The sequence below is a fragment of the Diceros bicornis genome, chromosome 3 (assembly GCF_020826845.1).
Source record: "Diceros bicornis minor isolate mBicDic1 chromosome 3, mDicBic1.mat.cur, whole genome shotgun sequence".
Lineage (NCBI taxonomy): Eukaryota > Metazoa > Chordata > Mammalia > Perissodactyla > Rhinocerotidae > Diceros > Diceros bicornis.
In genome coordinates, this window is record NC_080742.1 from 47,412,598 (window position 1) to 47,437,770 (window position 25,173).

A 25,173-nucleotide genomic window follows, 5' to 3' on the forward strand; every position below is an offset into this window, starting at 1 on the left:
CAGACATGTCATATACTAAGACATATGTATTGTTCATAAGCACATTAAAAGAATGCTCAACAGGGCCGGCCCCGTGGCTTAGCGGTTAAGTGCGCGCGCTCCACTACTGGCGGCCCGGGTTCGGATCCCAGGCGCGCACCGATGCACCGCTTCTCCAGCCATGCTGAGGCCGCGTCCCACATACAGCAACTAGAAGGATGTGCAACTATGACATACAACTATCTACTGGGGCTTTGGGGGAAAAAAAGGAGGAGGATTGGCAATAGATGTTAGCTCAGAGCCGGTCTTCCTCAGCAAAAAAAGGAGGATTAGCACGGATGTTAGCTCAGGGCTGATCTTTCTCACCAAAAAAAAAAAAAAAAAAAGAATGCTCAACAGTCATCAGAGAAATGCAAAGTAAAAACAGAATGAGGTATTACCATATAACCAATAGATGGCTAAAATTTTATAAGATTGTCAGTAACAAGTGTTAGCACAGATATGGTACTGCACCTCTCTCATGTTACCTGTGAGAATGCAAAGTGGTAAAACCATTTTGGAAAACAGTTTGGCAATTTCTTATAAAATTAAGCATACACTTACAAAATGATCCCTCATTTTTACTCTAGGTCTTTACCCAAGGGAAATGAAAACATATGTATTTACAAAAACTTCTTCATAAATGTTCGTAGACACTTTTTATTCATAATAGCCAAAATTTGGAAATGACCCAAAAGTCGAAGAAGTGAATGGATATGTAAATCCAATATAGCCATACAGTGGGATATTACTCACAATATAAAGGTATGAACTAATGATACACACAACATGGATACATCACAAAAACATCATGTTGAGAAGAAGCCAGGCACCAACAAGTACATACTGTATGATCCCAAAATGAACCTACAGTGACAGAGACAGTTCAGTAGTGGGCTGGGGCTAGGTGAGAATCGACTGCAAAGAGGCACATGAGAACTTTTTGGGGTGCTGTGAATAGAAAGATTCTATATATTGCAGTGGTTGTTACTGAAAAATATACATTTGTCAAAAGTCATCAAACTGTACTCTTAATGGGTGTGTTTTATTGTATGTAAATTAAAACTGATTTTAAAATGTAAATATGAAATGACTGCTTTGTTAACACCTTCTTACCAATATTTACACTATGTATCTGTCACTGTAGGGTTTTACTTTCATTCAAATGTATATAATTCAAGGCAAATCGGTCTTTGGTCCCTAGTCCCTGTCCACCAGTCAAAAAATATATTTTATATTTATAGATATTTAGGTATGTTTAGATATATATTTAAATAAATAGATATATAAAAATCTATATAGCCCATTATTACCAAGGCATGAAATAGAATAACAAATATTGAGAGTGATTTTTAAGAGGAAAAAGAGATAATCAAAGGGCATCCCACATGTACATGGATGGAACGACAACAATAATAAAGCAGTCTGTTAAAAAAATGAGCAAAGGACTTGAAATAGACATTTTCCAAAGAAGATATACAAATGGCCCACAAGCATATGAAAAGATGCTCAACATCACTAATCCTGAGGAAAATGCAAATCAAAATCACAATGAGATACCATTTCACCCCCTTAGAATGGCTACTATTAAAAAAAAGAACACAGAAAATAGGTGTTGGCAAAGACAGGGAGAAATGAGAACCCTTGTGCACTGCTGGTAGGATTGTAAAATGGTGCAGCTACTATGGAAGACAATATGACAATTCTTCAAAAAATGAAAGAAAGAATTGTCATATGATTGAGCAATTCCGCTTCTGAGTATATACTCAAAAGAATTGGAAGATGGTCTTAAAGAGATATTTGTACACTCGTGTTCACAGCGGCATTATTCACACAGTCATGTGTCACTTAACGATGGGGATACGTTCAGAGAAATGTGTCATTAGGCGATTTCGTTGTGTGAACATCCTAGAGTGTACTTACACAAACCTGTATGGTATAGCCTACTACACCCCCTAGGCTATATGGTACTAATCATATGGGATCACCGTTGTATGTACAGTCTGTCATTGACCAAAACATTGTTATGCAGTGCACAACTGTAACCAAAGGTGGAAACAACCCAAATGCCCATCAGTGAATGAACGGATAAACAAAATATGATATGTACATGCAGTAGAATATTATTTAGCTTTAAAAAGGAAGAAAATTCTGACACATGCTACAACATGGATGAACCTTGAGGACATTATGCTAAGTGAAGCAAGCCAGTCACAGTAAGACAAATACTGTATAATTACAGTGTATAAGGTGTCTAGAGTAGTCAAATTCATAGAAACAGAAAGTAGAATGGTGATTTCCAAGGGCGGGGGAAGGGGAAATGTAGAGTTGTATAACAGTTTCAGTTTTGCAAGATGAAAAAGTTCTAGAGATTGATTGTACGACAATGTCAATATACTTAATACTATTGAATGGTACACTTAAACATATTAAGATGGTAAATTTTATGTTTTGTGTATTTTACTACAATTAAAAAATATATATATATTTTTAAGTACACAGGTAGAAGGAAAGAGGATGATGCACTTCAGTGACTAAGGAGGAGATGTGGGTAGATTTTATGGAATGATGTTAATAGTAATAGCAGCAAACATTTAATGAGCACTTACCATGAGCCAGGAACTGTTCCAAGAGCTCATATAATCCTCATAAAAATCCTGTCTTATCTCCCCAGAGATAAACCTTAAACTGGAGTCCTGTGTGTCTGGGGCTAGCTAGACATCCAGGCACCAGTTTTCACCCTTTAACAGTCACTTTGAATTCCCCAGGCTTTCAACGTGCTGTTCCACAGAGCAATTGCACAGGCTGACAAGGTGGAGGACATGCAGGGGCGCATCTCAGTCCTGACGGAGAGCATAACCCACGCCATCTTCCTCTACACCAGCCAGGCGCTGTTTGAGAAGGACAAGCTCACCTTCCTGTCCCAGATGGCTTTTCAGGTGAGGAAATCAGTCATTCGAAAGCATCCCTAGAACCAAAATCACACATCTCTGTTTATGATGCACTTTACTTCTGCTGAAGGGAAGCACAGACACCCTCTTTGGAAGCTGTTGCTGGCATGAGGAGAGTCTGAGTTTCCCAGAGGGAGCTTGGGCATATGACAACCTTGTAGTAGGTCGGCGCGTTGGTTTGGGTGGATGTACACTTTAAGCAACCACATCAGCTATCACCCTGAAAAACAGATTGATGAGACATCCTCCTCATCTTCTCAGATTCTGTCCAGAACCTCCCAGGTACTACCAGGGAGCTTCTTTGAGATCAGAGTTATGAATCCAGATCCGAGTGGTCCTAGGAGTTTCTCAGAGCCCCTTTAAAAAACAGTGAGTGGGGGGCCGGCCCGGTGGCACAAGCAGTTAAGTGCACACTCCGCTGCGGCGGCCCGGGGTTCGCCAGTTCAGATCCCGGGCGCTCACTGATGCACCGCTTGGCAAGCCATGCTGTGGCGGCGTCCCATATAAAGTGGAGGAAGATGGGCACGGATGTTAGCCCAGGGCCAGTCTTCCTCAGCAAAAAGAGGAGGATTGGCAGATGTTAGCTCAGGGCTGATCCTCCTCACAAAAAAAAAAAAAAGAAAAAAACAGTGAGTGGGTAAAAAGAGCCCCAGGTTTCATACTCCCACCTTCAGTAGAGACCTACTACCCCTTTACTTTTTTTGATAGGGACTTCTGCAAAAGATTTTTTTTTAAATAAAGGTGCCCATGATAAGAAGAAGACATTGAGGACCACATGCCTAGATGAAATAAGCATGTTCGTTTTTAGTTCCTTTGCTGTGTAACTTTTTCCATCAATCCAAATCTTGGTGAAAGGTCACTGACTGATCTATGTTGCGTCCTCCAGAGTGCCTGGCCCAAAGAAGGCATTTTATGAATACCCGCTGTTAAAAATGATAAACCATCACTTCTCTTTCAATATTTTTGGTATTCGTAGATTCCTTTGGATTAAATAAGAATATTTGGGTGTAGGTGTTGTATAATGTATGTGATAAACAGGAGCAAGGCATTGCAAAATCAAGTTTTTTTAATACATATTGCTCATTAACAATGAAAGGCGAGGAATGATAATACATGACATGCACACACATACATGCACATCTGTTTAAAACATCCCTGTGGAAGCCACAGATAAATTAATTTATCTCAAATCCTGACAATCTACATAAATCAAAGCTTCATATATGGACAATTATTTGTTTTGGAAATTAAGGAAAAATTAATAAAATATTATTACCACCCATAATGTATTTTGAAAATATCTAGAATTTTAAAATAGCATAAAACTCAAACGTTTTACCTGTTTAACTTTATAAGGTGCTATAGCTTTTATGTGGAAATTAGGACTATTTCATTTGTGCCCCCAAAATGCTCTATGGGCTTATTATCAATTCTGTAATCAGGGTGTCTAAAGTTTGTTTCAATTCCTGATGTGTTTAGTTGTATCTAGGAAACAATAATTTCCAGTTTTTCTGAATATAATCTCACATATAAGAAAAATCTCTCATACATCTCATAGTTTATTGGATGTAATTTCTATACCAGGACTAACTTATAATACTAGTTTTACTTTCTGTTTAGTAATTCAGTCCATTGTCATCTGAGGCTTTCTCAATTTGTATAACAAGTTTTAAGACAAGTTTGATCTAATAGTAGAAGATTAAATATGAAAGTATATTTCAAATATGTTGCTAATAGGCATAGGTGTTAAAAATGGAATAAACCAGCCTTTGTAATTATTTTCTATTAGATTTCTGATCAAGGTTTTGAGATCATGGGCGTAATCTAAGATTCCTTATTTCAGCTGTAGAACAGATATATATCTATAGGAATGCTTAGCAGATGTGGTTCTGCCTATTCAGTCATATCTGTTAGGTCATGACTGCCTCCTGTGTCGTGATTTTGATGTAAACCAAATGACCCTTTTCAATTTTGTGTACTCTCAAGATTTTGTTGAGAAAGAAAGAGATAGACCCTCTTGAATTGGATTTCCTGCTTCGATTCACGGTTGAACACACTTACCTGAGCCCTGTTGACTTCCTAACTACTCAGTCATGGAGTGCTATAAAGGTATGTTAGGAACATGGTTCTTCAATTTCTAAATCTTATTTAATCTCAGTTCTCTCAAATGTAGAAATGTAGTTTAAAAATTACAGGTGATATACACCATTTCAGTAGTAGAAATATTTTAAATTAATCTTTGTATTACTAAATTGATGAGTTTCTTATTTGGAAGTAAAGGAATTTTTGACCTATTTATGGGTGGAAAAGTTGTTAATAAATATGTATAGCCTGCAGGACCTTTGGTAAAAGTCAAGGAATATAAATGAATATTTTTTTCAATTTACCTGAATCTAGTTTCTTTGTTTGGTTTTTTTTTTACATAATACTTCTCCACTTTTTCCAAATAGTTTTGTTAATTACACGACAATATGGTAGTTTATTCTCATTATAAAATGTTTAAGCAGAACAGAATGTTGTAGAGAAAAAAGTGATAGTCATTCTTCAACCCCAATTATCAATCCTTACCCCATTTTTCTGTCAGAAGATCCCGTTGTTAAGAATTTATTCTCCCAGCCTCTGGAATTCCTTAAAGATCCTCATCATATGCTAAGTTTTGCCCTACTCTTTTGTCTAAAAGGGAAATATATCTATGCATTGAAAATAACTGTTATCCCTTATTTTTATAGTATGTTTCGATTTATTTTTTTAAATAGAATTCTTAATTAGATCTAACTTGAGAATTATAAATTCAAATTCAATGGTATATTGGTCAGAGTTTCAGTAGAAAACATATAGCACATTCAAAAGAGTGATTAAAAAAATGGTTAACAAAGAATATATTTTCATAATATGGGAAGAAGGATAAAGGACTCAACCAAGGATGGTGATGGAAAAAGGAGGAAAAGGAGCAATTACTGAAATGACTGAGAAATGAAGTTATGGGAGAGAGTCAGCCTATAGGAGCTGTGGCATTCAGTAAAGGAACACAGCCACTGCCAAACGGTGTCACAACAGGGAAAGAGCTGGGGAAGAAATACCTCTGCCCCTCTCTTCAGCTTTCCAGTCTCTTGCCAGTGTCTTCTATTGGCCAAACCCAACTGGGGAACTGAGTTAAGTAATCCTTAGAGATCACCCTCTTAGCTGGGAGTAAAAGGTACAGAGTAAATCTGGAGAGGAAATAAAGACTATGCAGCACAACTTGTGTACATAGGATTCAATACCTTCATAAGTCTTTATCTCACACTCTAAGCTATTATACACACCATTCCTGTTTCCCTGTTGTATTACAGGCAGTAGCCCTTATGGAAGAATTTCGAGGCATAGACCGAGATGTGGAAGGATCTGCCAAGCAGTGGAGGAAGTGGGTAGAATCTGAGTGTCCAGAAAAAGAAAAGTTACCGCAAGAATGGAAGAAGAAAAATTTAATACAGAAGCTGATTATTTTGAGAGCCATGCGCCCCGACAGAATGACATACGCTCTCAGGTGGGGCAGTCAGCATTTTTGGAAATGCAAGTTAACCTAGAGGAAACTTAGTCTTGGGGGCTAGGAGTATCTGGTGGAGGCATTTACGGTCCATATTGATGAGAGGTGATTCTGCTGAAATTTTGGTATTGTAATCACTACTCTTGTTAAAATTTGCTAGACAGTGTGCTAGTCTATAGGCAGACTCAGCACATCCTCCCTGAAAAGCTTTAGGAGAAACAGGGGAACCGGTGGAAATATTCCAAGAAGAGAGGTGGGTGTCAGCAGAGTTTAGAGGCCAGGAACATGCATTATCCAAGTGTAAGTTCCATCGTCTTTATTCAGTGATGGCTTTTTGGTTCTGAAGATTTTGCACATCAAACAAAAATGAATTCTTTCATATAGATACTCATGGTCCTATAACTTTACAACCAACGCACTTTAAAAGCAGAAACCTCTGTCTACATCTTGGTTCAAGTGTCCTTTTTCTTTGCCCTGTTGGCTTCAAAATGGTATTCTGCTGCTTAATTCACGCAAGTCATGTTCTAATTTGAATTCACCGACCAGAGTTCTCAACTTCCTTCCCTCTCATGCTCCTCTTTCTTCAATAGTATTCACGTGCCTTGAGTTTTTTCTTTTGCTTTGTCTAGTTCAGCCAATTTCTCTTTGCAGAAGCCTCTGCCGCACCCTACTTTACAAGTTAATTCTGCTTAGTAGTACTTACTTTGTGCTAAATCTGATGCTGCTGGAAAATAATCCCTGCTTAATTGAGCTTCCCTGTGTTAGAAACACCCCAAAAAGCATTTGTATATTCATGAGAAGCGCAGCAGGCTGGAAGATTGCACTGTGGCAAATCTAATGAACTGTTAATAAGTAATGGGGGATCTAGCAGGGTACTTGGGGGATACAAAGCCGTATGCAGGCAGCTGATGGTACTCAGAGGGGGGTCTCAGTAGCCCCCCAAAATGGAACGCAGGCTTCTGATTTTCAGAGCTTCTAAAGCAGAGAGGGATTTCACTGACACTAGCACATAAATCTCATTGGATTCATATTGTCACTCTTACAAAACATCCCAAGTAATAAACATGGTTTGCTTCCTTCCAGCTCATGGTTTGAGCTGACCCAAGTTGTGACACTTTTCAAGGTCAAACCGCTGATCATGTTTTTTGCATTATTCTTTTTTATAGGAATTTTGTGCAGGAAAAACTGGGTGCAAAGTATGTGGAGAGGACCAGATTGGATTTAGTTAAAGCATTTGAAGAAAGCAGCCCAGCTGCCCCAGTATTCTTCATCCTCTCTCCAGGAGTAGATGCCCTTAAAGACCTAGAGATCCTTGGTGAGTGGCAAGGAGGCTTACCTGCCCGCCCTCCCTCTCACCCAACACCTGCCGGACCTTCCTTTCAGTTCACAGTTATCTTAGTGCCTTTTTTCTCCATTTGTTGGAGATTGAGTGTATGGAAAATGTAAGGCTAATAACACCATAGTCTGAAGATATGTTCAAATGGAACATTCCTCTGGTTGGTGTAATGCAAGTTTCTTTTGTACTGTTTTCCACCTTTTGACTATATGAGGGCCAGAAGGCAATTTTCTCCATGGTCTTGTAATCTTGTGCCCCCTGTGACTAAATAATGGTCATTAGAGCAAGCCTATTCGATTGTGCAAGGCACTGTCGCTTTGTGTTTTGGATTGCTATTCCCCACGGCCTGCACCGAGAATACCAGGTTAATAGAGCTGTGACCTGACTGTGCTGATTCAAGCACGGCCTCACAAGGCGAGAGGCTCTTGCATTTACTCAATGAGCCGATCCATTCAAAAAATGATGTGATATCTACCACATGTTGCTCCTTTTTATGAGGGAAATGCTTTGCTACTCCTGCAAGAGTTTATAAAGCTCAATAACAATGCTTGCCATCTATCAAAATGTCAAAAGCTTCATTACCATAAAACCAGAGGAACTGATTTACACAGGCTTTGCTAATGCTTGCAAGGAGGCAGCTGTTGAGAGCTCAAAATGCTGCTTGTTGAAATGACAGAGGTTTAGTTTGGATTCTTTAGGAAAGTGACCTAGAAGGTGGCAGCAGTGACCACAGATGGACATTGGGCCACAAAACTCCAGATTCTTCTCACCTCTCCTTGATTCACTTTTCCTCTCATCGTGTTGTATCCTCCTACAGGCAAAAGACTTGGGTTTACAATCGACTCCGGAAAATTCCACAACGTGTCTTTAGGACAAGGTCAGGAGACGGTGGCAGAAATGGCACTGGAGAAAGCTTCCAAAGGAGGACACTGGGTCATACTCCAAGTGAGTATCACATTTTCATGGAAGACACTGGGAATGAACACAGGGGATGGGCCATGTGGAGCTGCCCTGCCCAACGGGAATGATCTTTTCACACAACACATGGTGATTTGCAGAGTCCTAGGGGTTCTCTCAGTATTGATACCTCCAAAGGTGATAAGAGACTCTGCTGACAAGGATGGCTATCATCTTTTGAGAGATTTTCTAGCCATTGTGCTTTAAAATGAAAAATATTAGAGGGAGACCCATCATTCTCTTGACTTACAGATATCTGGGACACTCCAGTAGTGCTTGAGGACAGACATGCTTGTATAGACTGCCAACACCGTTGTCATAATATCTCACGTTTGCATCTAGCTTTAAAGTTGACAGTGTTTTTTCATATATTATCTCATACAACTCTGAGTCTGCCCTAACTAGTTGTATAACATTCCCTTTGTTTGTAAATTAAGGGGATTAGAGTAGATAAGCCCTTTATCCTTTCTAGGGCTAACATTATAAGGGTCTATTATTCTACAACCCAGTGTCCTCCCCGGTGTCCCTTAGCTGGGGATTCTAGCAAGAACCAAGGGATCAATGGAGCCCAGGCAAGCTTTAGGGGGCACCCAGGACCTGTGCTGACTCCTTCTATAATAAGGCACACTGGCTGTCTCAGCAGTTCTGGAAATGGCCATTTGATTTGTAGCACAGTGATCCCAAAGGTTCTCATTTATGTGCTAGACTCTTTACTAGGCAATCTCTCTAAACATTACAGCAAAGCTGCAAAGATAGGTATTGGCATCCCCTTGTAAAGATGAGAAAAGTGAGCCTCAGAGTGGTCTGGAGAGCCTCATGGCCACACAGCTGGAAAGCGGCAGAGCTGGTACTTGAGTTCAGATCTGTTTGGCAGCAAGGGACATTCTTTCTGCTAGCTCACACTGCCACCCTCGTGCAGATATGACATTGGCCTCTCTTAGTGTCTCCAGTATCCAGGGTTGATGCATTTTGCATTTCTGCTTGAAATAAAATTGGAATCACAAAGAAGTTGCCCAGAGTCCAAGCAGAATATAACCTTTGGGAGAGTAATGCTTACTGCTTAGACGAGACCTCAGGTGACTTGGGATGGTATGTCCCCTTCTGAGGCTCACAGAGTCAGGCAACTAACAGTGGAGGGTTTGTTTTTTTTTTGGAGATAGCAGTTGTTGCCCCGATAGTTGGGTGGACGCTGAGACCTTCCCACAAAAGATAAGAGTTCTTTGAGAGTTCTCATGCGTCCAGCAGCTCAGACCGGCGAGAAACTAGCAGGGGTATAGTCATCCTCACAAGTACATAGTATTCAAAGTAAAATGTTTCTGTTATTTTTATATCTATGCTAAGCTACCAGTTGCCCCCAAAAATGCAAGTTGTAAGTTTTACCATAAAAAAAAAAATCTTAGAAGACCTTATTTTGTGAAGGATCTGCTTTTGGACATCTTTTCTAGACCTTTGATTTTTGTTCTTAGTGGTAAGCCAGTAACTTAGAATGTAACTATTTCACTGTTTCACTCTCTACATAGAATAATTGGAGAGGAGAGACTATCCCAGGCTTTTGGCTGTCCCAGTTTCTGGAGGTTTCTAGTATCCTGTTGATTGGCGATTAACAGTGAAGCAGGATTTTGAAGAAAGAAAAGACCAGCATAATGGGAACTTGTTATATCATTTGTAATTTACATTAAATTATATCAGCGTAGGCATATGATATGTATGCACATGTTAATGAGTTCCTAACCAAACTCTACAATGGTCAATTACTATGATCAGATATAGCCCCTCTAGGTATATTTAGCTAGCATTTTCTCAAACACCCACACTCCAGAGAAAACTATTACAAAGGTAGCAGGCTAGCAGCTGTCTTTATCTCAGATGCACACCACATTGTGAATTAACATAATGGATCTTAAAAATCATTTTTCATGGGCAAAATGGGTGGTTTTCAAGATATGTGGATTGGCTAAAATGTGGCACAGGCATTGCTGCCCTTGGACAAATAGGCAGAAGAATCTAGCCAGTCCCAAAGCCAGTATCCTCAAGAATGTGCCCAGGCTGGATTCCCAAAGTGTGCCTGTGTTCAACGGTGGCTCATTTGGAGGTTTTTCTGTCCCTTGACTCCAAAGTCACTGCCTAGAATATTTTTACCTATGTTTCAAGCAAATTTTTCAAGTAATGTATTGTTGTAGTTCATAATAAGGTAGAGAATTAAGATGTATTTGAGCTTACAAAATAGGTTTTTTTTTAATTGTTTTTTGTTCTTGCTTATTTGTATGAGGGGCACAATTAGGTGCGAGAAGCACTTTCATTATAATCTAGTAACAAGCATGTAGGGGAGGAAACTTACATCCCTTACCTACTGTATAAGTTTGCTAAGGTTGCCATACCAAAGCATCACAGATTGGGTGGCTTATTCAACAGAAATTTAATTTCTTGTAGTTCTGGAGGCCAGAAGTCTGAGATCAAGGTGTCAGCAGGGTTGCTTTCTCCTAAGGTCTCTCTCATTGGCTTGTGGATGGGTGTCTTCTTCCTGTGTCTTTGCATAGTCTTCCCCCTGTGTGTGTGTCCTAATCTCCTCCTCTTATAAGGACACCAGTCATATCGAATTAAGGCTCACTCTAATGACTGCATTTAGCCTAATTGCCTCTTAAAAACTCTATTCCAAATACAGTCACATTATGAGGTACTGAGGGTTAGGATTTCAACATATGAATTTGGGTGGACACAATTCAGCTCATGACACCTACTAATGTTCAATATTTGCCAAGGGGAAAAAAGCCTATTAACGTGAACAACTGAATCGGCATAGGTTTTTTTAGAGCAGAACTGTTTCAAAGAAAGATACCTGCATTACTATTCCCTTGCCTGTTTGCCTTCATTCTCTGTATTTTTGTAGCTATTATCATCTTAAGCATCTTTCTTTGTTGGAAATAACTACATATTCCTGGAGGTGATGTTTCAATCACTATATCAAGGACTTCTCCAAAGCCAGAAAGCTTCTGAAGTATGGCCTTTATACCTCTCTCACTGCACCACTACCAAGCTGTACTCTGTGGGTGTTTAGTATTGGAGGAGCAAATTTGTGAATCATAAAACTGAAAATCAAAGAGTGATGATGGTGACATTCGTTTCTTTCATGATTTCTGACAGCTCTAGGGTTTAAGAAAAATAAAAGGTTAGGAATACACAGAGCATCTTAACAAAGAGTGATTGCTTTCATTTTCAGCTAGCCTTTCATCCCTCACATCCTTTTGAGTCCGTATACTAATAAGTAGGAGTTGGAGTAGAGGAGGTTTCCATCAGAAACAATGAAGTGGGTGATCAGGTACATTTCTTCCTGGCTTTTAGTTTTTATACTTGATTAAACTAACCCAGATAAGTCTCAGTAATTGAATTTGAACTGCAACAAAGAAAACTATCAGGAACTCCATCTCAGAAGTGATTGGTGGGTGTTAGAAAGTAGGTAAGTGTATTGGAAGGAGATTTTGGTTTACAAAGATAAACTTTAGTTTACAAAGAACACTTAATGTGTTCAATGTTCAATTCTGTTTTGTTTTTTGTTTTTTCCTAACATGATAATAAAGGAAAATTTAAATCATGGTTCTCTGAGTTTTCAGCACATTTACATATAGGAAAATGTTTTAATCCTATAATTTAAGTAATATATTTCAGTTTCACAGGAATTATAAGCCATACTATCTTTCAGAATGTCCATTTGGTAGCCAAGTGGCTAGGAACCTTGGAGAAGCTCCTTGAAAGATTCAGCCAAGGAAGCCACAGAGATTACAGGGTTTTCATGAGTGCCGAGTCTGCACCCACACCAAATGAACATATCATCCCTCAAGGACTCCTGGAAAATTCCATTAAGATTACTAATGAACCCCCCACAGGAATGCTGGCCAATCTGCATGCTGCCCTCTACAACTTTGATCAGGTAAGGAAGCAGAAGCCTGGTCTGACGCTAAAGTCATGGTCTTCTCACAAGACTGTGAGTCCATCATCTATCTACTCATTCATCTCATGCAAAGGATGGAGTGAAATCTCAATGTCCTTGTGTGTGTCTGTGTGTGTTTCAATATCTTGAAAGGATTGCCCCTGTCATTCCCTATTCCAATCACTAGAAAATATATTTAACTTTCACCCTAAAACTACAGCCACATGTTTAAGGAGAATGAACTATGTACCTTTTGAGGAACCTGCTTATTGAAGACAAAGATGGCAGACTAGTATCTCTTAACACAGAAAGAGGAAGAGCCATTGTTATTCTTGTTGATTTTGAGGATGATGACAACAATAATGACGTGGGATGTGTTTCAGTATGATATTTGATATTTTCCATCTGGTTTCGATATTAGTAAATTTAAAGTCCTCCTTTTGAGATTATATCCATACTGCATTTTTATTTATAATTCATTTCTTTCCAAAATAAAACAGAAACAAATTAATATATATATAAGTTAATGATACCTCCATAACCATTAGTTTCCTTGTCCAAATTATGACATCTATCTGTATCATAATCGAGTCTTTCAATTTCCTTTGTTCCTATTTCTCTGAGTTCCCATTCCTTCCTCTAATTTCTTGGAAATCCTTGGTAAACAGCATTCTCATTAGGAGAAGCAAAATGAGGCCTAAAGAGGAAATACATATGACTTGGTGATAAACATTCAGCCTCCTGTTAGAAATGTTATCATTCTCTATGAAGAATGCCAACCTGCTTAACTTTTTCTCTGGTAACTTCTGGGCTAATACCCAAAAGAACATGATGAAGGAATTATAATAATTGGCCAATATAGTTTTGAAGAATATAGTTGAATTACTTACTTAAATAATTGAGTAATTTGTAGCCTACATAAACGCAGTAGGCTGTAAAAAGAAGGCACTCAAAAAATCTTACTGAATCTATTACGTATTCACAGTATGCTTTTTTGTGAACTATGGCAGGCATGTATTTGATTTTTTTTATCATCCCTTAATTTATAATTTCTAGCCATTTATGACATTCTCAAATTCTTTCCCAAAGTAAGGACAAAAGAGGAGTTTGATACATTTAAATAGGATTTATCTAACTCCTTAAAACAATTGGCTTTATTGTGAAAAGCAAGTGTTTCATCAACAAATATGCTTCAGCCCAATTCTTTCAGCTTTTTTTTTTTTTTGGTGAGGAAGATTGGTCCTGAGCTAACATCTGTGCCAATCTTCCTCTATTTTGTATGTGGGATGCCGCCACAGCATGGCTTGATGAGCAGTGTGTAGGTCCACGCCCAGGATCCAAACCCGCAAACCCCGGGCTGCCGAAGTGAAGCACGCGAACTTAACCACTACGCCACTGGGCCAGCCCCCTTCAGCTTTTTTTAGTGAGGGCTCCTCTGATAATCTAATAAAACTATGGACACTTTCCCCAGGAAAATGCACATTAAAAATTTTGTTGCCTATAATCATAGGGATGAACACATCCTCCAAAGCCTATGCATGAATTCCTTCCCCAGTTAAGAACAACCTATTCTAGTTTATTCATGAAAGTATTAGCTCTTTCGATTGCTATCTGGAAAGCCACTTATATTAACTGAAGGTTACATTTATTGGAAAGAACTTCAAGGGGGAATACTTATCTAGTGGAAAGGATCCTCTGAAATATTAAGACTAAATTGGATCATAAGTCGCAAAAGCAAAGATAATCAAACTGATTCATTAAATAAACTTCCCATCAAGCCTATTTTAGCCAAAACCAACCAACCAAATAAAAACTCTAAAGAAAATCTAAAGTTTTTAGGAGTTTTTTATGAATGCTGCCCTGTCATTATGTTAGAAAATAATGTGTGGTTTTCATTCAGATTATGTAATTCAAGGGTATTAGCCTATGCTCTCTGGCTATCTGTGAGTAGGTTCCCAGCACCCTTCTATCAGTTAGGTTGGCTACTTATAAAAGAAGTATAAACAACAGAGGCTTAAACAAGGTTAAAAAGTGTTTCTGCCACATGAGAATTCTAGAAGTAGGTCATTCACAGCTCATATGTGTCACCACAAAGTTGTCATCAACCCACTTTTTACAGTTCACCACTCCACCATTTCTAGGATGGGCCTTGGCATGATCCCAGGTGGCTGTGAGTGTTGCAACCCCCATATCCATGTTCCCGACAGAAGGATGAAAAAAGGAACAAAGAGGACAAAGAGAACATGTTCACTTTCCTTAAAGATGCTTCCTAAAAGTTAATACACAATACCTCTCCTTTCATCTCATCGGTCAAACTTAAATCTCATTGCATTACCTAGCTGCAAGAGAGGCTGGGATAAGTAAATTTCTCTTGGGCAGCTATGTGCCCAATGAAAAGTCAGTGAGAAGACACTTTAGGGCAAGCAGTTAGTGGTCTCGATCACAGACCTCCTCCGTTTCCAAGTCTCCTTGTAACATCCTGGGCATTCTGTGTTGCTGCCATGGCCCTATGTTGCTGAAGCCTGTTACATGGACAGAGGGTGATGAACGTCATCTGCCATGGTACTCATTTGCTTTAGTAAATGAGTCTCAGTTACTCCTGTAGCCCTTCTCAGATGAGAAAAGTGCCCAAGGGATCTAGACAACTTAACTGTTCTGTTTGGGTGTTTTTGTTTTGCATGTTTTAATTTTCAAATCAAATTAAATCTGAAATTTTAATCTTTCCCAAAATCAGAATTTACCTCCAAACTTTGACATGTATTTATAATGAACAAAGTTCATTTAATATTAGTCCTTTATTACCCAGAGCATTCCAGAACATTTATGTAAATACGATCGTTAAGTGACTAAGAGGTAAGGAACCATTTCTTGTAGGATGCTGCCTACCTATGCCTCTTTCAGCTCAATAGCATCTGCTTCTTGAAGATGATGTCATAAAAGAGTGCTATTTGGGCTCCTTTCATACCCAGATAACCAGATTTTTAAAGTAAGAATATGGATTTCTTTTTCTGTAAGATTTGCAGCAGAAACAAATAATTGGTCATTGTGCATGTAAAATTGGTATGTGTGTGCATACTACACTGTTAGGTGTGTGCAGATGCCTGTTCTCTGTTCACAGTGCTGTTTATAGCTGTTATATTTTCTGATATTATTTTGCTCGTCATTTGGTTTGTAAAAATATAACTGACCTGAAATGTGGAATGTTAGGTAGACTCAGACTTTTCCTTAGGAAAGCTTGATTCGTATTTTCTTCCAGTGGCATTTATATTATCAGAGCATAATGAAATGGGCATTAACTTATGATTTTTTTACCACTGAGGATAAAACTAAGTCAGTTATATGAAATATAGATGGAATTAATATACTTAGTTATTGTAGTACCTTGGGTTTTCTGTGGACTATCTGTAATTTAGGGAGGTGTTAGTGACTTGTTAGATCATAATTCCTAAATAAAATTTTGATACTTCTACTTGGTCTCCTAGAAATTCCTTACATTTAAAAGTAGTACATTTTTATATCCTGCAAGAGTAATTCCAATTAAGTGGTTTCTCTTCTTTCACAAGCTTGCTTTTATTTGATATTTAGTAGTGGAAAAGTTATTTTTAATTATTGTATATTTTCAAGCCCCATAAATTACCTAGAAATGGCCTAGTGATTTAGAATAACCTAGTGATTTAGTTAGGTCTGCACTGTATGTGGCCTGGCCAATTCTAGAAATATATTTGTTGGTAACCCTGGATTCTGATGAAAGTGATACTATAGAAAGCAACCAAAAAGCTCTTCTGGTCCTGGACCAAGAGAACGAATCTAACCTTGGTTTAGACTTTTACCAGAAGTCCCCTGGGAGACCAGATCTGAGCTCCCACCCCAAAGGTGCTAAATAGACTTTGTTGATGGCCCAAGTTGGCAGATCCATTTTAAATGTAGAATAGCTGTAATTTTGCCATTTTAAAGGACTATGCAGGAAGGCACAGATTTGGTCTTATCTTCCTCTGCTGCCCAACATCAGCTGAAGGAGTAGTCCTCAACTTTTCCTTGTTTGCCTCACAGAACGGCCAAATCTGAGAATCGGTAAAGTATTACCTTTAAGCCATAGATTGGATGGCTGTTTTTCACCTTTTAATTTTATGGCTGTGGGGCCATAACCACATCAATGTAGCAGGCCAAGATTCAACTTTCCCTCTGCATCTTCAAAAAAATCTTAAAGATCTAGTCTACAAGGTCTATATTTTTCATCTTCCATATGCCATTCTATCATCCCAACGAGTTTTACTTTTAGTCCACTGGAAGGAAACCGTTTGTCGTGGTGATTGTATTAGTTAAGGGACAGTATAAAATTATAGTTATTCAAACAAGATAATTTCTGTCACACATACTTGGCAGCTCTGTTCCATGAGATCAGCCACACACCCAAGCCAGTGGGTGCCTCTACTATACCTAACTCATGGCTTCCACAGTTGTCCAACCATCATCATTTCTAGCCCCAAGAAAAGAGAAAAGAGTGACAACCAGAGGAAGCAGTTTCCTGTTCAGTAAATGACATGAAAGTTGCACACATTTCTTCTCAAATTCTGTTGGCAAAAAACTTGGTCATATGGCACACCGGGCTTCAAGGGAGGCTGGGAAATAGTTTTTTAATGGATGGCCATGTGCCCAGATAATCTGTATTACTAGTTAACCCCGGTGTTAACTAGTATTCTGCTACAGTGATGAAACTAAGACGATGTCCTTTTGTCATCCAGATTTTACAAGGAAAATTTTGCAGGGGAAAATGATCTCAAGCAGTATCATCAATGGTCAGAATGAACTGTCTCATTTTCTAGTGAATTTAGAAGCATTCAGAAGAATAAATAAAGCAAAATAAAAGCATTCCTCTTAAATCAACAGGCTGACAAACGCCAAATAGTTAGTCTCCTATTATGCTCTCATAGGATGGGCAGCCATGCTTAAAACTGCATGTTACCTCCGTCCTAGATCTCCCTCAAAGTTCTATGCGAGATTATTGAAAACACAGATCCTTGCCCTTGGAAACCATACAGATGGATAATCAAACATTTTTCTTTTCTCCCAGGATACACTTGAAGTATGTTCCAAGGAGCAGGAGTTTAAAAGCATCCTCTTTTCTCTGTGCTACTTCCATGCCTGCGTTGCTGGGAGACTGAGGTTTGGCCCCCAGGGCTGGAGCCGCAGCTATCCCTTCAATACCGGAGACCTCACCATTTGTGCCAATGTCCTCTACAACTACTTAGAGGCAAACCCTAACGTAAGTGCCAGTGGTCAGATAACCTCTTCCAAGGAGTGTACTGAATCTGTCAGTCTTTGGGCACTATCAAAATAGACAATAATTTCTCTTTTCAAGCTATTATTGAAATGGCTGACACTATATATGCATCATCTGCCAAGTGTGAAAAGAAACCAGATCAAAGGTTTTCTAGCAATGGATGCTCAAACTTCATAAGATAGGTCAAACCAGTTCTACATCAGCAGCTTAGTGCAAAAAAAAAAAAAAAAATGTCCTTCATTATGTTAACAAAAACAGTGGTTTACATGTGCATATATGCCAGATTCATTAGGCAGGTAATGAAGCATTTGCACAAATGTAATTACATACAGCAATTCTGACAGTTCATAACACTGCATTAATAATCACTACAATTAGTTCTGATGATGGAAGCAATTTACAGCACGTCACATGTATAAATAATGGTGCATTTCCTACATATGTCATTATTATGTATTAAAGATGCCACCTTGTTGTGACTTTCTCAGTAATGGTCCCCTTGATTTGAAGTTAAAGGTAGATGAACGATTTTATTTTGGAGCTAAAATGTGTTTTACAGATGGGAATGGGAATGCTTCATCAAGAACATTTGTGTAAACTCTTATAAACCCAGTGACTAGATTTCAAAAAGGAAGAACCATTCGTAAGGATTTTCTGGCTTAGTTTTCATAAGGGGAACTTTTTCCATTAAGTTAAATCTGTTTAAGTTGCGATATATTGTCAAAACCACCCAGGTGCTGTGCTCTAGGCCACACTTTCTATAAAACATCTTTAAAACAACTCAGCCATGTTTTTATGTATAAATGGTTGTTTTGTGTTCTTGTGATACCATTGTTACAATTTTGGTTATCAAAGTTTTCTCAAGCTTCAAAGGTTGACTGCTATCAGAATACGCACACTTAGTACATAACATGGGTATGTTCTCCCACGGAACACCTTTTGAATAAGTTGTATCCAAAATAAACGGCTTTAATGTGGTATGTGAGGATCAGTTTTCCATGTCTATCATTTTTTTTAATTTATGAAATTAAAAAGTAAGCCTGCATACTTTGAGCATATTTTTATCATTCTAATAAATAGTATTTTGTGTTGAGGCTGATACCAGGAATATTATCCTATTTCAGCTGAATCCCGTACACGATTGAGGTAGAAATCAAGGGGAGAAAGAGGAGTTGACACTTGTGTTTCTCTTCAGCTCTCACATCCTGAGACTTGGCAACACCAGTTGGCCATCTGAATTGTGCCGCATCCTGCTGCTTCTCTCACTGGTGTTCCAGATCAACACAGCCTTCGGTTTTTAACACACGTGCTTGTCTCTCAGATGTCTTGATCCACGTCATTCACTACATATCACAAAGCAAGTTACCAAGATTTGGGAATTAAGTTAATATGTGCACGTAGTTTGGTTGTACAAAATGCCCTTTTCAAGAAGGTACATGTGAAAAACAAAGATCAGGATTTAGGGGAAGAGAATCACCTATTGAAAAAAACTGATCCCTAGCTGATTAAAATCTTGAGAGAGATACATATATCAGATGGTAAAATGTATAAGAGGCGTTAATTAAATGTGATCAGAAAGAAATAAAATTAAGAGGTCCTTGTTTCCCCCCTTTCAGTGATGACGGAAGGTAGTTCACGGGGTGGTTGAGAGAGCATGGTGCAGCCTAGTCACTTCTCTTTTATTTTTCATTCACATCAAACTGGCTTAAAAGAAAGACATATTTGAGGTTCATTTATTCAAATTCAAATAAACTTGTAGCAAGAACATTGGAATAGTTGAAGCAATTTTACTTGTTCTGTCACATCATGCAACAAATGAAGGCTATAATTAAGTTTTTACTTGAACTGTTGGGAGGCAATATACTGCCCCCAAGGGTATAAAGGTTCCTGTCTAGAAAGGCTTCATCACAAACTGGCATGTTTTGCAAACCCAGAGGAAACTAAAGGGTAGCAAAGAGAGGCTTCAAACCCTGCGAAGCCAAATAGAGGAGATACAGTGATTTCTTGTATAAAACACAGTACAGTCATTAGTTACAACCCTGTTCAGCCAGTCATGCCATGAACCTAGCCCTCAAATCAATCTGTGGTAAGGGGATTGGTTTGCCTGGACTTTTAGAAGGTGATGGAATTCTAAGTACACCCCAAATTCAAATTGTACGGGGTTTTCTTTTTTTCCTGAATCAGATCATAAAACCTGATAAAAATCCGATTATAAAAATGTTAGACCTCAAACGCCCTGTGAACCAGCAGCCTCTAATGACTTTTGGAATGAGATTTTGAACGTGTAAACTTTCCCTACATAATATGTTCTAGGAAATAATTATTTGCCTTAAAATCTGCATTAAAAGCTGTTAGTGAATTTTCACTGAACATATTAAAACACACTGAAAATAATTCTCTCAAGAAATTCTATGCAGAAACCTAGGTAATTTCTGAATCTCTTTTAAATGCTCCTGTTGGTGGGGGTTTGGAGGAGCTTTGTCGTAGAGCGGCTTATAGAGAGGCAGATGCCACAGGTCAATCACTCTGAGGCAGATGCCCTGGGCCAGAAGTGAATATTTGCATGATTTCCCCCGCCAGGTCCCATGGGAAGACCTCCATTATCTCTTTGGTGAGATCATGTATGGGGGCCACATCACAGATGATTGGGATCGCAAACTGTGTCGGGTGTATTTAGAAGAATTCATGAATCCATCTCTGGTAAGACATTTTTTAATTCATTTCACGGAGGAGAAAATTCTAATAAGAATGTTTTAAACTAACTTCACTACGTAAATAATTCTTGAATGTTATTGAAGGATTCTTGGCCTTCTGTGAGTGTATTCTGGCCTACCTTCAAGGGAGTTTGGAAATTTGTTAAAAATGCAGAGTCTTGGACCCCATCCCAGACCTACAGAATCAGAATCTACATTTTAACGAGACCCCCCCACGGTGATCTCTGTGCATGTAGAGTGTGCCCAGGGGAAGCACTCCCACATGCACAGACTCACTGGATCTTTGCAACAACCCAGCCAGGTATGCAGATCTGACACTGTTACCCCACTTTATAGACAAAGAGACTGAGGCACAGTGATTTGCCCCCGGTCACTCAGTTATCATGGGCAAGAGCTCTAGCCAGAAGATAGGTGTATTAATTTCAATTTAAGGGCTCTGAAATAAGTGAAATCTATAGTTTTTACCCTGTGACATGGAATATTCTAAATTTTGATCAATAACTCCTGACTAAATACGTGCTCAAGAAAAATGTGGTGATTTGAGAACCCAGTTCTTCCTTCTATGAGGAAGGGGTAGAGCACCCCTGTACTGGAGTTTAAAGAACCCAGGCACCCTTTTCCCATTTCTCATCTTACCACCCTATGTCTACATAAACCAAACACCCACATGGTTTGTGACCAGGGCTGTGTTTTCTGGGGTTTACAGGTTCATGGCCATTACCTGATTATTTCTTGGAAACTCAGAGCACCCTACACCATGCCATCTCTACTCGCAGTTGAACAAGACACCAACTGTATCTAGAGCAGTGCCATAATTTTTAAATAGTTTCAGCAACCTCCTGTTTATAATTTCTCTGAGAACTTCATCTCCTAAAAGCATTACACAGTTTTGTCCATTTTGAAAATATAACCATGTATTAGAAAACATAGTGTATTGTAGTTTGATATAGAAAATTGGGAACAGATTATTTTTTACTACTTTTAATAATGTTAAACAATTTGGGGACAATGCAGGAAAAAATACTTTCCTGTCATGTGACTATTATTTAAGTGTTTCTTTTGATTGTCCCCTGGTCTTTCCTTAGTTCTAATAAGCAGGATTTCACAGGTCAGAAAGACACTTTCAATTTAACACAATTGGAAGTCCTCCTCAGAAGAGGTCTGGGAGCAGGTTACCATGGAGATGGGAAAGATAAACAGTGTTGGGCGTGCGACCTTTACAGAGGCTGATTCCTCTGAATGATGGTGGAGGTTAAGGGGCAGATCCAGAAGCTCATGCTGTTTCCTCTCTGGCTGTGGCCTGAGGATAAGGGGAGAATTACTGTTGCCAAATGAGACAGTCCATTAACCTTCACAAGTCTGAACTCCCTTTCACTGTAAAATAAATACAGATGATGAAACCTGAGGGGCATCACTGGTGTGGGTGTTAGCCCTTTGGAAATTTAGGTACCTGCCCTTCCTTGTGGATCTGGTGAGGTTTTCAGGATCGAAATGCTTCATTTGCCATCTTGCATCCTCACTGGACAATGCTACCTTTTCAACTCACCAAAGGAAGTTAAAGCACTTACTGACGTGGGGTCAGAGGCTGCAAAATCCCAGTTATTTTGTTCTCATGCAAATGTTTCCTGCTCATGCTGTTTAGATTATTAGGAACTTGATCTAACACTTCAGCCTCTGCAGGACACATCTTTTTGCCACTTCTCATATTGGTTAACTTATTTGGAAATTATTATCTTCGGCTGCATTGGAATGTCATCGAAAAGCAACCCACTAATGGTGCGGGGTTTAAAGTTCTGCTGCTCTTATCAAAGGAATTGGAGTGCTTTCAGCAACATTGACCTGTTAGGAGAATGGATGAATTTCTCGGAGAAATGGGTTGCACTCAGAGAGGCTTCTCCCATGGCAATGAGCCTTAGAGGGTTTCTAGCCGAAGTTACAGAAAAAACATTCTCTCATGTAAGGCGCATACCTGGCAGTGCTAAACGAGTAACACAGTAAATTACTTTTGGAAAATAAGGTATCAGGTCACCTGAGAGTTGTCATATATTAAAACTATTTTGGTGATATAGAGTAACAATTAAGAGGCTGGGCTTTGAAGTGAAAAAAACAACAACTTGGGTTCAAATTCAGTTCTTCCTTGTGTTCGCTGTGATATCAGACACATCCCTGAACCCGAGCCTCAGTTTCATCATCTACAAAACAAGAATGGCCCAACTCATGGGTTTGTTGTCAGGTTTAAACATTTATACAGTGTTAGAACAAAATGCTTAATAAATGGGGGATATTTTTATTATTATGAAGTATACATTTTCATAATATATATTTCATACTTGACTGTATTTAATCTGTGATAACAATGGAAACCATTTATTAAATACTAGCTCTGTGCCAGGGGTAGTACTATGCAATTCATGTGTATTATTTCTTCTTCTCAGTACGATCCTGCAAAGTAGGTATTATTATCCCATGTAATCAAAAAAGAACCCAGGCTGAGAGAGGTCAAACGGTTGGAAAGTAGCAAAACCAGGATTTGAACCCACAATCAGATTCCAAAGACCACAGTCCTTCTTTGCAGCACACTGCGTTGGTGGGAGTGCTGATCTGTTTGTAGTAATTGGGGCAGAGGTCACCAAAACACTGACCTGTGTCTGTACGGTGCATGGTGGGTGGCACATAGTGGCGCCGAGAACACTGGGCAGTCCAGGAGACCAGAGATCTAGTTATGGTTCTGCCACTAACTTGATGTCCAGCTTTGTACAAGGCCTCCTTGTGCCTGTTTACTCATTTGTAAAATTAAAGTATTGTCTAGAAAATCACTAATGTAGCTTTCAGCTCTCAAGACACCATTTTAATGTAATTCAACCTCGAGTAATTTCTGAAAATCCCTCACAGCACTTTGGGGCCATGGCATTCTTTTACTCAAAAGGCCAAGGGCAAATGCACTTGTTTAGGCTCACAATGAACTGGGAGCTTCTTGTCATAACCAAGACTACTTGGAGAAGCAGCAGAGGAGGCGAGTCTAAAAGACTGGTTTAGTAAATACCAGAAAGGAAAATGTAGAAAGGACAACAACCCCATGGAGTCACCAGAGTGGCAGGATGCTGGCTTTCCCAGTTTCTAGTCATTGTGCCTGGCACTGATTTCCACAAAGGTGGGACTTCAAATCCTTAATGACTTTCAAATCCTTAATGACTTTCAAATCCTTAATGACTTTTTCATGATATGGAGGCTCATTCTCCTTGAGCACAATTCCATTGATTTTTTTTTTCTAGTTTTATGGGATGTGAATTATATCTCAATAAAATTTACCAATTTAAATTGGACAACCCAAAGGTTTTTAGTATTTTCACAGTTGTGCAGCCATCATCACAATCTATTTTAGAACATCTTCATCACCCCCAAAAGAAGCCCTGTGCCCATTAGCAGTCACTCGCCATCCCCTTCCCCTCAGCATCCCCACTCCCCAGCCCCAGGCAACCACCGATCTACTTTATGTCTCTACAGATTTGCCTATTCTGGACATTTCATATAAATGGAACTGCATAATATGTGGCCTTTTGTGTCTGACTTCTTTCACTTAGTATAATGTTTTCAAAATTCATCCAGGTTATACATGTATCAGTACTTCATTTTTATGGCCAAATAATATTCCATTGTACGGGTAATACCCCATTTTGTTTATCCATTCATCAGTTGATGGACATTGGGTTGTTTCCACTTTTCAGCTGTTATGAATAATGCTGCTATGAACATTCATGTAGAAGTGTTTGTGTGGACATATATTTCCATTTCTTTTGAGTATATACCTAGGAGTGAAATTGTTGATCATTTGGTAACTCTGTTTAACGTTTTAAGGAACTGCCAAACTGTTTTCCAAAGTGGCTGCACCATTTTGTATTCCCACAGTATGAGGGCTCTATTCTCTCCACATCCTTGCCAACACTGTTATTGTCCAAGTTTGATTTTAGCCATCCTGGTGGGTGTGAAGTGGTATCATATTGCGGTTTTGATTCGCATTTCCCTGAAGACTAATGATGTTGGGCATCTTTTCCTGTGCTTGTTGGCCATTTGTGTATCTTCTTTGGAGACGTCTTTTTAGAACTACTGATTCTTTGAAGCATGACAACCACCTTCTCAAACAGCCCTCCTCCAAAAGCAAGACAGGTGGCCACTGTGCAGAGAGCTCTACAGTTAGGGCCTCATTAGCAAGAAGCAGCTTTTCATAAAAGCCCTTGAGTGGGAAGGGAGAGGGCCTGAATTCAGAATCAGGATTCACAGAGCTCCTTGAATACGTTGAAAGTTTCAGTTTTCTTAAAGGAGAACACAAGTGTCTGTATGACCCAAGCCTTGCTTTTCAAACTTTGCTTGTTTGACATCATAGTAGGAATTTACAGTAGGACATTTCTCAGGTTTTATTTTTCTTTCCACAAAATCAAGATGTGCTTGAAATAATCATGTCTGCTCC

At 38.9% G+C, this 25,173-nt stretch overlaps 1 protein-coding gene across 1 annotated transcript in view; it reads left to right on the forward strand.

Moving 5' to 3' along the window:
* Positions 1–25,173, forward strand: part of DNAH11 (dynein axonemal heavy chain 11) — a 311,121-nt gene that overhangs the window by 274,062 nt on the left and 11,886 nt on the right. Inside the window, exons 70-77 of the mRNA XM_058534426.1 lie at positions 2,787–2,957; positions 4,956–5,078; positions 6,302–6,495; positions 7,662–7,810; positions 8,649–8,776; positions 12,486–12,713; positions 17,785–17,976; positions 20,575–20,694. Of these exons, the coding sequence (XP_058390409.1) occupies positions 2,787–2,957; positions 4,956–5,078; positions 6,302–6,495; positions 7,662–7,810; positions 8,649–8,776; positions 12,486–12,713; positions 17,785–17,976; positions 20,575–20,694 (1,305 nt within the window). The remainder of the gene's footprint in view (positions 1–2,786; positions 2,958–4,955; positions 5,079–6,301; positions 6,496–7,661; positions 7,811–8,648; positions 8,777–12,485; positions 12,714–17,784; positions 17,977–20,574; positions 20,695–25,173) is intronic.